This window comes from Cebus imitator, unplaced genomic scaffold (genome assembly GCF_001604975.1).
Source record: "Cebus imitator isolate Cc_AM_T3 unplaced genomic scaffold, Cebus_imitator-1.0 Scaffold613, whole genome shotgun sequence".
In the NCBI taxonomy this organism is placed as follows: Eukaryota; Metazoa; Chordata; class Mammalia; order Primates; family Cebidae; genus Cebus; species Cebus imitator.
Genome location: NW_016107928.1, coordinates 984,478 through 1,001,910, shown reverse-complemented (window position 1 = coordinate 1,001,910; position 17,433 = coordinate 984,478). Strand labels below are relative to the sequence as shown.

The following is a 17,433-nucleotide window of genomic DNA, read 5'->3' as shown; positions in this document are numbered from 1 at the left end:
GTCCAGTGATCTGCCCACCTCAGCTTTTCAAAGTGCTGGGATTATAGGCGTGAGCCACCATGCCCAGCCTCAAGGAGATATTTGCACATCCATGTTCATAGCACCATTATTCACAATAGCAAAAAGGTGCGGGCAACCGGAGTGTCCATCCACAGATGAATGGATAAACAAAATGTGGTGTATTCTTACAACAGAATGCTATTCAACCTGAAGAAGGAAGACAATTCTGACACCTGCCACAACATGAACCTTGAGGGCATTATGCTAAGTAGAATAAGCCAGTCACACAAAGATAAATACTGTATGATTGCCCTTACACGAGGTATCTAGTGTAGTCAAATTCATAGAGACAGAAGGTAGATCAGTGGTTGCCAGTATCTGGGGTAATGGGGAATTATTGTTTAATGGGTACAGAGTTTCAGATTTGCAAGATGAAAGAGTTCTGGGGATGGACAGTGGTGACAGCTGCACAACAATGTGAATGTACTTAATGCCACTGAACTGTACAGTTAAAATGGTGATGATGGTTAATTTTATGTTACGTGTATTTTATCACAATTAAAAATATTTTTTACCGAGGTGGGTGGATCACCTGAGGTCAGGAGTTCAAGACCAGCCTGGCCAACACAGTGAAACCTGTCTCTACTAAAAATACAAAAATTAGCCAGGTGTGGTGGCGTATGTCTATAATCCCAGCTACTTGGGAGGCTGATGCAGGAGAATCGCTTAAACCCAGGAGGTGGAGGTTGCAGTGATCTGAGAGTGCCCCACTGCACTCCAGCCTGGGCAACAGAGCGAGACTCCGCCTTAAAAAAAAAAATGAAGTACAGACAGTACTGTAGAGGTCACGGAAATGGTTGAAAGCTATCATAAATGGCAAGGTGTGGTCCTTGCAGTCATCCCCAATATATGGTTTAGTACAGTGCCCTGTCAGTCTGATACAAATATTCAGTCTGCTCAGTGAGTACCTTCCAGATGTGGACATGGGTACAACAGAGCCTAATGAATTAAATATTTGCTCTGATTGTATACTCACCAAGTCTATTTTGAGTAACTCAGCAAGTCCTATGTCACTTGCATTTTTGGAGAGAATACACTAGCCAGGTTGACATGAATATGCAGACTACTACACACTTATATATCTCACTGTAAATGAACAAACTGCTATTTGCAACATTAAGATCTTATGAGCTTATTATTTTGGGTTGATGTCACCCAGTTGGATTAACTCTGGGATGCTGATAGAACTGGGATTCTCAGGCTGGAAGGCCAAGGCCCGGCTTTTGCCTTATAGTGAATTCCCATGGGAAATGACATCTCTACTATCTCTTGGAAGACGGCGGTTAGCATGCCAACCACAACACTGGCCTTTCTTTGGAAACTTCTACACTCCCTGAAGACATGTTTTGTAAACACAAGATTCTGCAAACATAAATTGAAACCACATACAAATAATTTCTACCAAGTCAAAGGGAAGGGCGCCTTCTCAAGATTCAGAAAAAGCAAACTAGATTTTTAAAACTTTTCTACTGGAAAATACAGCACACAAGTGAACATACAATATCAATGCTCAGAATATGGATAATCACAAAATGCACACTAGTGTAACAACTAACCACCACCATTCAGAAATGACCAGCACCCACAAATACTTCTGCATGTCTCTTTCAGACGCATCTTCCTCCCCTCCACCCTGGAGGTAATCACTATTCTAATTTTTATGGTAACTGTTTCCTTGCTTTTCCTTAAACTTTTGTCACCTAAGCTGGATCCTTTAAAAATATAGTTTCTTTTTTCTTTCTTTTTTGGAGATAGGGTCTCCCTCTGTCACCCAGGCTGGAGTGCAAAGATGCGATCTGGACTTACTGCAGTCTCAACCTCCCGGGTTCAAGTGATCCTCCTGTCTCAGCCTCCGCAGTAGCTGGGACTACAGGCATACACCACCATGCCTGGCTAATTTTTTTTTTCTTTTGAAACAGGGTCTCACTCTGTTGCCCAGGCTAAAGTGCAGTGGCACAAGCTTGGCTCACTGCAACCTCCGCCTCCAGGGTTCAAGTGATTCTCTCTGCTTGGCCTCCCGAATAGCTGGGACTACAGGCACACACCACTATGCCCGGCTAATTTTTGTATTTTTTGGTAGTGACGGGGCTTCCCCATGTTGGCTAGGCTGGTCTTGAACTCTTGACCTCAAGTGATCCTCCCACCTCGGTCTCCCAAAGTGCTGGGATTACAGATGTAAGCCACCACACCTGGCCCAGACTTTCCTTCTTTTTGATGACCTTTGAGGAGCAGTGGTCAGATATTTTGTAGAATGGCCTTCTATTGGCATTTGTCTGATGTTTTTCTCATTATTAGACTGGGGTTATGGGTTTGCGGGAGGAAGATCATAGAGGTGAAGTGCCTGTCATTATCACTGTATCACATCAAGGGCACACACTGTCAACATGACCGATCACTGTTGGTGTTGACCTTGGTGACCTAGCCTAGGTAGTATTTGTTGGGTTTCCAAACTGTAAAGCTGCTCTTCCCTCCCCCACACCTTTCCATACTGTATATAGTACCTTTTGAAGAACAGAAATTCTTAATTTTTACTGAGTGGAGGCTGCATGGTCTGGGAGAGGGGCACGATCTTCGCCTCCACAGGGATCCCAGATAGGATGTCTGGTTTGCAGAGATCAACTCATGTCACCGAGCTCACTCTGGGATCACTCAGAATTTATGGCTGGACTTAACTGGGGGGTGAAGGCGGGACTTAGGGAAGCAACTGGAATTATATATTCTTTCAAATCATGCATCTGGATCTTTAGCTCTGAAACCCAAGAGACAAGAATTTGACATTTGTTTTCTGGTTCTCCTGAGAATCTTCCCCTCAGGGCAAAGGATGGCTGGAGTCCTGACTATTTGACCTGGGGGGAGGGAGGAGAAAGGCTTGTTTTTGGCTAACAAATGGGGTCATAACTTCAAATATTGTATTACCCTGCCACACATATATCCATCTCTAAATGCTTCAGTGGAAAAGTTAACCATACATCAGCAGTTGTTTACTGAGCACTGAAGATTGAATCAGCAAAGCTGCATTCACGAAGCAGAACTGCTGACGATTCAGAATGTGACCTTGAATACACATGCCCTTTCCTAGGCTTCAATCTCTCAATCTATGAAACAAGGAGAGGGCTTCTGACAATGTTTATCTTGCTAAATTCCAAGGCTCTAAGGAACAGCAATGCCCCTTTGCGACCTCAGGTGAAAAGGGCCCTTAGATGTAAAGAATAAGCTATTCACTTTTAGCTCAAAAAGGGATGTTATTTCTCAAGACATAAATGGAGTGTGAAAGATTGTGAGGTTTTCTGGGGGAATGGGGGGGGTGGGGATTAATTGTATATTCAAGTCTATTTAGAAAATTTTTGGTCTTCCTCAAATTCAAAAAAATAAGAATGTACTAGAACTATTTTAAGAGCAGAAACATTCACTCCTTTCCTTGTTTCCTTAGGCTAGATGAAACGGTAGGCAGTCTTCTCCACTTTAGCTGACTATGTCTCTAAATAAGGTTTAGATAAGCTCTTGCAGGGCCTGTGATTCAAAACCTGTTCTAAGACATGCAGGAAGATGGACAAAGAATGAAATCTTAGTTGGTGTGAAGAGATTGTGAATTTATCATGCTTAAAAATGAATATTTAAAACTGATTAATTTTTTTTCGGCTGGGTGCGGTGGCTCCCGCCTGTAATCCCAGCACTTCGGGAGGCTAAGGCAGGTGGATCGCCTGAGGCCAGGAGTTAGAGACCAGCCTGGCCAACAATATGAAACCCCCGTCTCTATCAAAAATACAAAAATTAGCTGGGCATGGTGCCGCATGCCTGTAATCCCAGCTACTTGGGAAACTGAGGCAGGAGAATCGCTTGAACCCAGGATTCGGAGGTTGCAGTGAGCCGAGATCACGCCACTGCACTCCAGCCTGGGCAACAAGAGGGAAACTCCATGTCAACAACAACAAAAAATGATTAATTTTTTTCAAGTCAGTCACATTAGAGTAGAGGTTTTGGAAATTAGGTGCTTTAGACATTTTGGTTCTAATAATTTCACATGCCTAGTGGAAAAATATCTCTTCTCCCTTTCAGAGTTCTCTAAAGTCCCATTTGTACAAATTCTACTCTAGAGGAAAAGCAAGTCTGAGAGTTTCCTGTTTCTTGATGTTGGGTGAGGATATCGACTCTATTCCCTAAACTGAGAGTGGCTTTGGTAGGCATAATGTGTTCTAGAAAGTTCAAACTATTTAGGGAGTGTTTTTCTTTTTTAGCTTTCTTTCTTTTTTAATAAAGAGACAGGGCCTTGCTATGTTATCCAAGCTGGATTTCAACTCCTGCTGTCAAAGGATCTTCCCTCCTTTGTCTCTCAAAGTGCTGGGATTACAGGCGTGAGCCACCACACCTGGCCTCGAGAGTGTCTTTCTGATTCAGTTTTCAGTTGGGCAAGGTTTTCCTAGAGTGGGTCTGCTATCTGGGGAACTCTTGGGGTCACTGCTTTTAACTCACTCTCATTTTTTTCACCCTCAGGAAACTCCAAGAAGAAAATGGAGACTGGGAACTGAAGAAACAGTAAGGCATTTCCCCCCTCCCCCGCCCCAATAACTCTGTCTTACATTTGTGCACTAAACCATGCTCAAATGCCTTCAATGGCTTAGTGTAGGTCTCTTATGTACAATTTAAGATCCTCGATAAATATGTCCCTAACTGAAAGTTTTAGCTCTGTGCCTCCTCTCTTATATGATCTCTTCTTTGATCAAACTGATGCACACTTGATGGGCCTTTCTCCCTTCCTTACCTACAGTTTTCACTGGAACAACCTCCCTATCTCCTACCCTTGGATATGAAACTATTTCCACCTTTCAAGGTCATCAGCTGGGGTGTCATTTTCTACCTGCAGACGCTATAGTGTGTCCCTTCTTGCCTCACATTATAGGCAAAAGACTATGAACTGCGGGAGGCAAGGATTCTAATCTAATTACTATGTCTAGCCTTCATACATCCCCATAGAACACCTTGCCCAGATTGGAAACTGAGTGAATGGGAAAATTAAGTTATTAATTAACTTTCTGTCCCATAACTCCTTGTACATCGTTAAGTCTTTGGAGGTAGAATTGCCAGATTTAGCGAATCAAAATATAGGATACCCAGTTATATTTGAATTTCAGATAACCAGTAATACTTCTTTTACTACAAGTATGTCCTATAAATTAATTGCGACATAATAACAAATAATCTTTGTTTATATGAAATTCAAATTTAACCGGGTGTCCTGTATTTTATCTGGCAACACTACGTGGAGGGCAGGGGTTCCCCGAGGTGCCTGGCTTCTTCCCAGCAGGTGCTTGGCGTCTGTGTACTTGCTAGAGCGAAACCCCAACCAGCCCCGCCTTTCACAGCTGGCATCCGCAGCGGGGCGGAGGCACAAGATCAGGAAAGACTGACACTCTGGTTGGAGACCGTCGCTCGAGACTGGCAGAAAGGTCTGCACTCGGGAGGCCGCCTCACCCCGTGGGTTCCAAGACCCCTCGACTGACTCCATCACCACCTCTGACCAACCGCCCGACGCTCCACCTCATGACCCGTCATCACTGACCTGGGGGGCGGGACTGCCCGGCTTGTCAATCACTGCCTCCCATTGGCAGAGCTCTCCATCCGTTACTTTAACCCCGCCCATCAGACGGACGCTTCCCAGGTTACGACTATTCCGTAGGCCGCGGCGTAGCTGGTGATTGGTGGAGAAAGCGGCAGCTGTCCCTGCGGACGCGACGAAGGGAGGGGACCCGGGAGCCTAGACGAGTCCAAGCGCGTCACCCCCTCAAGCTGCAGTAGTCGCCCGTGTCCCGCCGGCCAGCTCTGTGTCGCCCCGCACTGCTGCGGCCGCCACGGCACCATGGCTGTGTTTATCATGCTCCTGGCGTTGGTGGCGGGTGAGGAGCCGGGGGCGGGCAGGACGCACCTTGGGAGGCCCCGCGCCGCTGGGCTTGGGGGTCGGGGGCGGCTGCGGGCGAGTGGCTGCGGGGCGGGTGCCGCAGTGCGGTCAGTCGCGGAGGCCTCACCTCAGCCGCCTCCCCATCAGCATCTTCTCCGGATCGGCCGTGGCGGCGTGGCCAGGCCGCCAGGGCCTGGCTGCGTAGGTGGCCCCTAAGGCGGCCTTCATCATCCACTTCTCTGCGGAAGGCGCGTCCGGCCGGCCTCTTCCTCCTGGAGAGGCTCTTCGGAGTACGGAGATGCATTTCTCAATGAACTGCTAAACCGCAGCCTATTGCGAAGAAGGGAAGGCAGACTTTTTAGCTGCCACTGGCTGCCGCGATGTTTTTGCATTTGTATGGTGTCTTCATTTCTAGTAGTTGTCATTAGTAATTGCTGAAATCTCCTCCCTCGTATATATTTCATGATGCAAAAGTTGAGATGGAGTCATTGTTTTTATATGATTGTTTCTTTCTTTCTTTCTTTCTTTCTTTTTTGAGACGGAGTTTTGCTCTTATTGCCCAGGCTGGAGTGTAACGACGCAATCTCGGCTCACCGTAACCTCCGCCTCCCGGGTTCAAGTGATTCTCCTGCCTCAGCCTCCCGAGTAGCTGGGATTACAGGCACCCATCACCACGCCCAGCTAATTTTTGTATTTTTAGTAGAGATGGGGTTTCACTTGTGTTGGCCATGCTAGTCTTGAACTCCTGACCTCATGATCCGCCCGCCTCGGCCTCCCAAAGTGCTAGGATTACAGGCGTGAGCCACCGCGCTCGGCCATATGATTTAAGGCGAATACAAAGCACCTCTTAATAGTTTGTCACAGTTCCAAATTTTAAGGATTTGGAAACTAGGATATGAGTCACATGTCAATAAATGGTAGCTTTCTGAGTAGAACCTAGGTTCCCACGCATTCAGCAAGAGGAGAAGAAATCAGCTAATACATGGCCTCTTACTGCTTATCATGTGGTAATGTATTTCACGTGACAGCAATCCTTAGAAGATGGTATCATCTTCGTTTTGCAGGGCAATCAACCTAAATAAATTACCCAATGCTAAACAGGTAATAGCAAAGCTGGATTTGATTTCAGATGAGCTGGTGCCATGGATGGGCCTTTTCCATTATATATGTTGTGTTGCACAGGTAATGCTATTACTGTGTGAGAATGTGGGAGTGATGGGAGCTAAGATTGGAGGCACAGACAGTAGTGAACAAGAGGCCAAGTTGAGAACAGCTTGGCGGAATGCGTGCTCTGATCCTTAGTGTGTCAGTTTAAAACCTATGGGAGGCTGGGTGTGGTGGCTCACGCCTATAATCCCAGCACTTTGGGAGGCCAAGGCAGGCGGATCACCTGAGATCAGGAATTCAAGACCAGACTGGCCAACATGGCGAAACTCCATCTCTACTGAAAATACAAAAATTAGCCGGTCATGGTGGGGCACACCTGTAATCCCAGCTACTCAGGAGGCTAAGGTACGAGAATCACTTAAACTCGGGAGGCAGAGGTGGCAGTGAGCCGAGTTCATGCCACTGCACTCTAGCCTGGGCGATAGAGCCAGGCCTTGTCTCAGAGGCAAGCAAACAAACAAACCAAAAACCTATGTGAGGTGTTGGGAGGTCCTGCTTTTGGAATGGCGATTTAATTCCGCACCAGGATGCTCTTGAAATCTGCAGATCTCCTCTGTCCCTAGAGGTGCTGGATTTTGTGTGTTAATGATAGCTATGTTGTATCCATGCCCCAAACGTTTTAGAGTTATTTCTTCTGTTTCTGGCTCTGGAAAGATCATTCTGATCTACTGAGATACTTTGAGGGAATTAATTTTAATTCAGTTTTTGAAATTTAAAAAATATTCCCTTTGATCCTGTGGTTTAACTGAACGTCTATTGAGATTCCATGTTTTAATGTTTTGACTGATACTATTTTGATTCAATAAGGTGTAGGCTTTTCTGTTTTGGGTCTGAGATAAAATAATTGCTTCTGCACATGGTTTGAACATGCGTGCGTTACTAGCATAGCCAAGTTCATACAGAACAAGAACCCGATCCTGTCAGCTTCTTAATTGCTCAGTCTTGTCAGATGAGGTTCAATTATTATTTTCCACAATGACTAAATGTGATGTAATGGAAAACATCTTTAAGAGCTCTGACTTCTCTATTCCAGGCAGAAACAAAAATAGAAATCCTTTAAAAACCGTATTACCAAACTAGAGAGAGCACTAGGGACTTAGAGAGAGGAAGGGAACTAGGGTTTTGAATACCGTATCATGAGGAGTATTTGAAAAAAATTCAGATACTTAGCCTGGAGAAGAAAGGCCAAGGGTAAACACATGGAATTTGAAGTGATGTCATGTAGAAGAGAAGAGAGATAGGACCCATTTTATTATTATTGTTATTGATTGATTCCATCCACCATTCATAGACAATCATGGCACAGTATAGTGGAGTTCCTAGAGGGAAGGATACTTAGCCCAGACTGGGGAGGCTGAGGAAAATTTCCCATGGGAGGTGCCTCCCAGGGCTAATTTGTGAAAAGTTGGGGTGGGAAGAAAAGGTATTTGAAACAGAACAGCATGTGTAAAAGCACAGCAATCTGGGAGCAAAGGGGCAAGTAGTTTGGTGGGGCTGAAATGTACAGGGATTAAGTTGGGGAGATCCCAGAAAAAAAGGTTGATGAGGTTCCTTGGGTGTTAATGTTTTGGGTTTTGCTTCAGAGTCTCTGGGCAGTGAGAATAGGCATTTAAGCAGAAGGGTGAATGAACAGATCTGTATTTTGAAGCAGTTATGGGAAAGGCTGGATTGGAGAGTCACATGACAAGGGTCGTAAGGCAACCAATTCTAGCAAACCTGGTGAGGGCCTGAAGAGTGTGCCCTGGACATAGAGGGGAAAGGATTCATGAGATAAGAAAAACAAGATCAAATTCAGTGGCTAATTACCTGTGTTGCTGAGGAATGATTTAAAGACGACTGATTCCAGCCACTGGGTGGAAGGTGGTATCATCCTTCAAGATAGAGACTACAGGAGAAGCGTGTGGAAAGATCGTGAATTCGGTGTTTTGGTGTTTGCAGCCTTAGGAGTAGATGAGCTCAGCCTGGGAGAGCTATAGAATAGGAAAGCAGTGAGAGTCAAGAATGGAGCCCTCAGATCTCCAAAGTGGAATATGCTAGGTGATCCATCTGGATCTCAGAAGAATGTACTAGAACTTTTATTTATGTCTTTTTCATTCTTGTTTTTGAGACAGGGTCTCACTTTGTCATCCAGGCTGGAGTGCACTGGTGTGATCATGGCTCACTGCAGCCTCGACCACCCAGGCTCGAGCGATTCTCCACATCAGCATCCCTAGTAGCTGGGATCACAGGTGCATGCCACCATACCCAGCTAATTTCTTATTTGTTTTTGTAGAGATGAGGTCTTGAACTCTTGGGCTCAAGTGATCCTCCTGCCTCAGCCTCCCAAAGTGCTGGGATTACAGGCAGATGTGAACCATCTCACCCAGCATTCATCTGTCTATCTACCTAACTATCTGTCTTTCTTTTTTTTTTTTTAATTGAGATGGAGTTTTGCTCTTCTTGCCCAGGCTGGAGTGCAATGGCACAATCTTGGCTCACCACAACCTCCGCCTCCTGGGTTCAAGCAATTCTCCTGTTACAGCCTCTGAGTAGCTGGGATTACAGGCATGCGCCACCATGCCTAGCTTATTTTCTATTTTTTTAGGAGAGACGGGCTTTTACCATGTTGGACAGGCTGGTCTCGAACGCCTGACCTCAGGTAATCCGCCTGCCCCAACCTCCCAAAGTGCTGGGATTACAGGTGTGAGCCACCATGCCTGGCCTAATTTTTTTATTTTTAGTAGAGATGGGGTTTGACTATGATGGCCAAGCTAGTCTTGAATGCCTGGCCTCAAGTGATCCACCTGTCTCGGCCTCCCAGAGTGCTGGGATTATAGGTGTGAGCCACCATGCCTGACCTATTTTTATCTTATCTCTTTTTGAATAATAAATATGAGATATTTTATAGACTGTCCCTCAATTTGGGTTTATCTGATGTTTTCTCATGATTAGATTGGGAAAAATACTACACAGGTATCTTATCCTTTCAAAAAATTTTATTTTTGTGTGCTTTGTAACATAGTACAAATACATAATCTGTTACTATAGTACAAGTGTATACATGGAGAGGATGAGAGGGAGAGAGAAAGACTGCTTTCCAGTTTTGTGCTGATAGGGTTGAAATCTAAAAAGGTTGGCCACCACTGCTTTAAAGGACAGGAAGGGAAAGAAACAGAGGAGAAGCAGTCAAAGGGGTTGCAAGGAAAACCAGGGACCGTGGCTGCATGAAGACCAAAGCAGGGGCCTTTCAAGGAGGGAGTTGCCAGTATCAAATACTTTGGGAAGTTAGATGAAATTAAGGGAAGGAAATTGCCTTTTTAGTTTGGTGAGTTGTTTCAGTGGCATAGTGGGCTTGGAAGGTATGGGTGGCCGGGTGCAGTGGCTCATGCCTGTAATCCCAGCACTTTGGCCAAGGCAGGCAGATCATTTGAGATCAGGAGTTCAAGGCCAGTCTGGACAACATATTGAAACCCCGTCTCTACCAAAAAAATACACAAGTTAGCCAGACGTGGTGGCACGTGCCTGTAGTCCCAGTTATTTAGGAGGCTGAGGCAGGAGAGTAATCTCTTGAACCTGGGAGACAGAGGTTTCAGCGAGCCAAGATCCTTACCACTGCACTCCAACCTGGGTAACAGAACAAGACTCTTGTCTCAAAAAAAAAATTATGTGGGTTAGGTAGTAAACGTAAAATGAAATACGGAAGCAAACAGTGGTTGATGGCTCTTCCTGGATTCTTCCTCTGAAGGGGAGCAGAGGCTGGTAGCTGGTGGAGACTGGTAGGACCAAAGGAGGTTTGTTATGGTTTTAGTTATAGAATGGGAGTGTCCTGAGTATATTTTTATGCCGAAGTGAAAGGGCCAGCGGAGAGGGAGAAAATCGGTGGTTTGAGGTGTGACTTCATTCATTCATTAATTCAACAAGTACTTACTAAGCACCTATGTGTCAGGCTCTGTTCTCAGCCCTGGGGATAGTGTGTGAACAAGAGGCACTGAAATCTCTGCCTTCATGGAGCATATATTCTATAGGGCCATCTTTTGATGCCTATTACCGTATAGCCACCTAACTCCTGATATGTTATCTGTCCTAGAATAGTGGCTTACTTGTGAAGGAACGAAGGTCCCTAAAAAGGCTGAACACAGGATTATCTTAGACTGGAGGAGGGACATCCCTGCCCTCATGTCTGGAGGGAGAGAAGGTACAGATAGGGGCTTATGCAGATAAGTTTGTAGTGGGGAGAGGAAGCAGGTAGCTCAAGAATTTCCTCTGTTTTCTCTGTGAAGCTGGAGATGAGGTTATCTGTGAGACTGAGTGGGGGAGGATAATATAGGAAGTTGAAAGTTAGGAAGCTCATTTCAGTTCAGTACAAGGAAAAACTTTTCAAAGGACTAGAATGTTGGGACAATGGAGCCAGTTGCTGGCAAATGTAGTTCATATATTGAGGTGGTGTCCCCATCCCTCGTAGTGTTCAAATAGAGGAGGGATGACTTTCTGCCAGGTATCCCTGAGACATGCTTATACCTATAAGCAGAAATTTGGACAAATGACCTTTCTCTGAATAGGAGTCCCTGACTCTAAGGTTTTCTAAAGCTCTGGGCTTCTGAAGGACTGTTGTACAGGCATGGAAGTTGAAACTATGAAGTTGAGGCAAATTATTTGGTATAGATTTGCTGGATTGAATAAGTAGGGCCATGTCTCAAAACAAGGGTGTCTCCAAATCAAAATATGGTTTTTGAAGTGTGTATGGTACCTGGGGCCGGGTGTGGTGGCTCACACCTGTAATCTCAGCACTTAGGGAGGCCGAGGCAGGCCGATCACCTGAGGTCAGGAGTTTGAGACCAGCATGGCCAACATGGCAAAACCTCGTCTCTACTAAAAATACAAAATTTAGCCAGGCATGGTGGCATACGCTTGTAATCCCAGCTACTTGAGAGACCAAGGCAGGAGAATCGCTTGAACCTGGGAGGCAGAGGTTGCAGTGAGCTAATATCATGCCACTGCACTCCGGCCTGGGTGACAGTGCGAGACTCTGTCTCAAAACAAAAAACAAAATATGTCATGGTACTTGGGAAGCATAAGTCTCTTGCTTCTCCATTTTTCTCAGTGTTTGCAGTAGTACTGCTTTAGTGAACCAAGATCTCTATCAGTTACAAAAGGCCATTCCATTCTGCTAATTTTTTGGTCTGTCTTCAGCTAGAGCAGTTTGGAAATTCCTGTTCTGACAGCTCTGCTGGATTGAAATTTGTAACTCTTCGTGCATCAGCACCATCCTGAGACCTTTTATTTACTGTCAATACTGCAACACCAAAACATTTACTGTTGCTTCCAACTTTATTTCCATACCCTGTTAGTGGTACTTTCCTTAGGTCAAGAGAATAACACTGATGGTTTACTGAAGTCTAATTTTCCCATACTAGGTGTGTAATATTTGTTCTGGACTTGGAGCTAAATTTTTCATAGCAACACAAAGCTTCCATTAGCTACTTGTCCCTGTGTAAGCTAGATATCACTAGGTTAATAGATGGATGAAGAGGCCAAATACTTCATCCTTAGCTGTGGAGGGCTTATAAGATAGTCCTTTTATTCTTATCTTTATCTTTTAATTCCAAATCCTTAGACTAGTTGACCTTATCATTACAGAATACCTTTTCTTACCCTCCTGACATGTCAACTACAAATACTATTTCCTGGATTTCGTTTCTAAAGTCTGAAGTGTTATGTTTTCATTTGTGACATGTATGCTCCCACCCACCCCCGCCACATTTGACAGTCCTCACTTCCCTAGGGTTGCCTGTAGAACATAAGGAAAGATGTTACCTATCCTAAGACATACTAACCTGCCAAAATCTTATAATGCCATACTAGGAACTTTATGAATTTCCATCATGTAGAGAGGATTGCTGATAGAAATAATTTAGAGATTTCAAGTTTCTTTTCTTCCTTTTTAGTCTGTGCCTGGGTTTTGTTTTTTTGTTTTTTAAGTTTTGGAGATATGCCACTGATTTCTAATTCCTGCCAAATTGCTACATGCCTCTATTAAGAGCCATCAGTAGGAAGGTGTCTGTATCATTAGGAAACCCTGTTTTATAGTTGTACCTTTGTTGATCTCTTTTTGAGATTTTGTTTGTTTGTTTCTCGTTTTTATCAGGTAGCCCCTGAACCGGAATAGGTCCAGAGAGGCTCTGATAGTTGTACTTTTGCTCTAGCAGAATGTGTGGACTTAAATTCTTAGAGAAATACTTTGAAAAAGAATTTATTATTTTTTAGGACTCAGCATTTTGACCAATCATAATTGAATGTGCTAAGTCAGTGGTGAATGGGGAAACATGTATTATATTTAATAATTGTCAAGGTAAAATATTTATGATGTTGATAATTCATTTACTAATTTGTTTTCTTTTCAGGTGTTTTGGGGAACGAGTTTAGTATATTAAGATCACCAGGATCTGTTGTTTTCCGAAATGGAAATTGGCCTATACCAGGAGAGCGGATCCCAGACGTGGCTGCATTGACCATGGGCTTCTCTGTGAAAGATGTATGTATATATTGTTTTAAATGTTGGGAGCTGCTTCTAAGAACATTTTTACTGATTTCTGCTAGTAACCCAAGAAAGCATCAAACAAACGTAGGTACATGTGGTACAGATTACAAAAGTTAAAAAGCTCATCTGGACCAGGTGCAGTGGCTCACGCCTATAATCCCAGCACTCTGGGAGACCAAGATGGGAGGATCAGTTGAACCCAGGAATTTGAGAACAGCCTGGGCAACATAGTGAGACCCCCATCTCAATTAAAAATAAATGAATTAATTTTTTAAAAGCCCATTTGTGGTTGGGAAGATTTTGGATAAGTGCTTCAAGCGTGGCTTCTGAAACAAATCATTAGAAATCATTTACTATATAATTATTTATTCATAGTAGTGAAATTCTTTGTATATTAGAGAATATATCTGTCCTGCTATTAACAGGATATCTACTTTGTTTTTGTTTTTTTAGTATAGGTGATAGATTCACTATGATAAAATATATATGCATTATGCCTGAGGTTAGGAAAATAGTGTGGTTAGTGGCCACAGGGCAGCCAAGGACCTTGGTTTCCTAGAATGAAGCCATGACCTGTTGTAGTGATTGGTTGCTTATGTGATGATAGGAGGTGGGAGGGTCTAGACCCAGTCAATATCAGAGATTGGAAGCCAGAGCTTAGAAGAAAGGAAATGCAACTTGCTCTGTGCTATCATCTCCTTCTCTTTGTAAGTCTGGTGCTTTTGATGTGGTCTCTCAATATGTATCATCAGCCACTGAAAGGGACTTTTCTTCAAATCCTGAGCACCCCTGAAACCAGAAGCTTTGCATGGGAACTGCTTTGCTGACAGGCGTAAGGGCAGAGCCCCTGAGCTCTTTGTGGTCTTTTGGCAACCAAAGTGAACATGATTGGTTGTTTACATTTAAGGATAAAATTTGTACCTAGTTCTTTTTTTAGAGAAGGGTCTGGCCCTGTCACCCAAGCTGAGTTTGAGACTGCATGGCTCACTGCAGCCTCAAAATCCATTGCCCAAGTGATCTTCCTGTTTCAGCCTCCTGCCTCAGCCTTCTGAGTAGCTAGGACTACAGATTCATGCCATCATGCCCGGCTAATTTTTTAATTTTTTGTAGAGACAGGGTCTCGCTATGTTGTCTTGGCTGGTAGGTCTTTAACTCCTGGCCTCAAGCAACCTTTCTGCCTCAGCCTCCCAAAGTGCTGGGATTACAGGCATGAGCCACCACATCCAGCCTGTACCTAATTCTNTTTCTGACAGAGTCCTGCTCTGTCACCCAAGCTGGAGTGCAGTGGCCCAATCTCGGCTCGCTGCAACCTCAATCTCCCAGGTTCAAGTGATCCTCCCACCTCAGCCTCCCCAGTAGCTGGGACCACAGGCACACAACACCATGCCCAGATAATTTTTTATTTTTTGTAGAGACAGGGTTTAGCCATGTTGCCCAGGCTGGTCTCGAACTCCTGGACACAAGCAATCTACCTGCCTCAGCCTCCCAAAGTGCTGGGATTACAGGCATGAACCACCATACCCAACCATCTAGTTCTTTTGTTTTGTTTTGTTTTGAGACGGAGTCTCGCTCTGTCGCCCAGGCTGGAGTGCAGTGGCGCGGTATCAGCTCCCTGCAACCTCTGCCTCCCAGGTTCAAGCGATTCTCCTGCCTCAGCCTCCCAAGTAGCTGGGATTACAGGTGCCCGCCACCAAGCCTGGCTAATGTTTTGTATTTTTAGCAGAGACAGGGTTTCACCATGCTGGCCAGGCTGGTCTCAAACTCCTGACCTCAGGTGATCTTCCTGCCTCGACCTCCCAAAGTGCTGAGATTATAGGCGTGAGCCACTGCGCCCGGCCCCAACCATCTAGTTCTTTATAACCTTAAACTTGACTACAGATGGCTGTTAAAATAACTTTGAGAAAATAGTTAATAGGAATTGTTTTATTTATAAAGAGCTTAGTCTAAAGAGGATGTTTGCATGACCATCTTGTGATGTCACTGTGAAAGATAAAAGTGATGCTGTATGTAAGGGCAGAAAATGATGTGGGGGAAGAAAATGTCCATGGCTACCTGAAGAAAAGAATTATTTTGCAATCTGAAATTTGAAAAGCACCTATGGTTTACTTGCCTGCTTTTTTTCCACAAAAGGTGTGAGATGACTTACTATTAGACTTTGTTTCCAATCTGTAGAATTTTAAGAAAATGAAGAGGGTAAAAATCAGCATTCTTGATTAGGAGATTGCAACAACTGCCATAAATAAAATCTTTACTTTCCCTGTGAATTTTCTTTGTCAGTGTCATCCCAGAACCCCTTAACTCTGCTTGTTAGATGTTATTGGCGGGGTGGGTTCCTGAGTTGATAATCAAGCACCGTTTTGTGCTTTTCAACATTTAGGACCTTTCTTGGCCCGGACTCGCAGTAGGTAACCTGTTTCATCGTCCTCGAGCTACCATCATGGTGATGGTGAAGGGAGTGGACAAACTGGCTCTACCCCCAGGCAATGTCATTTCGTACCCTTTGGAGAATGTGAGTATTTATTATAAAAAATTAAAGGGATGCATTTTACATTTTCCCTTGTCAGCTGTCATTATGAATTCCATTCTAAACATACTTCTCTTACCTGTTTTTGATGCACAGTTGCTTTTGAAATTCTTTCAAAAACAATTTTTTTAAGAAAATTACATGATGATTATAATCGATTGAGACTTGGCTGTTCTCTGTGGCTGAGAGTACTGTTTAAAATAAGAGAGAAATTGCCCCACTCAAAATAGTCAGAGGCTCGAAAAAGCCACCAAAGGAGAAACCAGTTGTGGATGTATACTGCTGCCATTTTCTTGGCCACTGACTTGTCATCTTCCCTGAAGGATGTTACCTCTTTGTGTGTGTAAGGACCGTGGAGGCTGCTTGCCGGCTCACTCACTCCTTCACTGGCCATTCTGGCAATGTGGTTGACTGTGCTGATCTGAGAGGTCCTCCTTCCATTATGAGCATATAGAAGTGCTTCAAAGAATGTCACAAAAACATTTTTACTAGCATAACTAAACTTGAATGCAAGAATGGGTGGTACACACAAGTGTTACATATGGATGGGAAACACAGAAGCCATACTGGTGAGCAGGAGCTGACACTGAAACTGTGTTTGCTGCAGAAAGCCAGGGACTAGAAAATGCTGTCAACTTGTTCTTGAAAAGAGGACTAGTAAAACCCCAGGTGCCTCAGGGCTGTTGCACAGGAGCTGGCTTGCTGCCCTTGGCTGTTGGACCCAGAGTCCCCTGAGATAAATTAGAATTATAGGCTTATGCTGTGCAGAGTGGTTCTTTCCAAATTCACATGATTTGCATCACAGGGATACCTCCACAGCCAAGGGCTCCTTTGGTAAAAAATGGAAGATGAGTGAAATTTACAAAGCACCTGAAGGAAAAAAAAATGCCATGAGAAACCAGGTGCAACAAACAGAATTCATCTCTTTAGAACTAAGGATAATAGGCCAATTTTAAAGAGATTTTAAAATACATACATTAAAATTGTGAGGGAAAAAAAAAGGGCCAGTCATGGTGGCTCATGCCTGTAATCCCAGCACTTTGGGAGGCCAAGATGGGTGAATCACTTGAGGCCAGGAGTCCAAGGCCAGCCAGGTCAACATGGCAAAACCCCATCTCTACTAAAAATACAAACATTAGCCAGGTATGGTGGTGTGTGCCTGTAATCCCAGCTACTCCGGAGGTTGAGGCAGGAGAATCGCTTGAACCCAGGAGGCGGAGGCTGCAGTGAGCCAAGATCGTGCCACTGTACTCCAGCCTGGGCGATAGAGCA

General features: G+C 44.3%; 1 protein-coding gene and 1 long non-coding RNA gene across 2 annotated transcripts in view; both read left to right on the top strand.

Moving 5' to 3' along the window:
* The window catches only part of LOC119469262, a 23,058-nt gene extending 22,861 nt beyond the window's left edge, over window positions 1–197 (top strand). Inside the window, exon 3 of the long non-coding RNA XR_005198069.1 lies at window positions 68–197. This is a non-coding gene — a long non-coding RNA (uncharacterized LOC119469262). The remainder of the gene's footprint in view (window positions 1–67) is intronic.
* Window positions 198–5,742: 5,545 nt separating this feature from the next.
* The window catches only part of ATP6AP2 (ATPase H+ transporting accessory protein 2), a 22,318-nt gene continuing 10,627 nt past the window's right edge, over window positions 5,743–17,433 (top strand). The window contains exons 1-3 of the mRNA XM_017516988.1: window positions 5,743–5,951; window positions 13,501–13,631; window positions 16,015–16,146. Of these exons, the coding sequence (XP_017372477.1) occupies window positions 5,915–5,951; window positions 13,501–13,631; window positions 16,015–16,146 (300 nt within the window). The 5' untranslated portion in view covers window positions 5,743–5,914. The remainder of the gene's footprint in view (window positions 5,952–13,500; window positions 13,632–16,014; window positions 16,147–17,433) is intronic.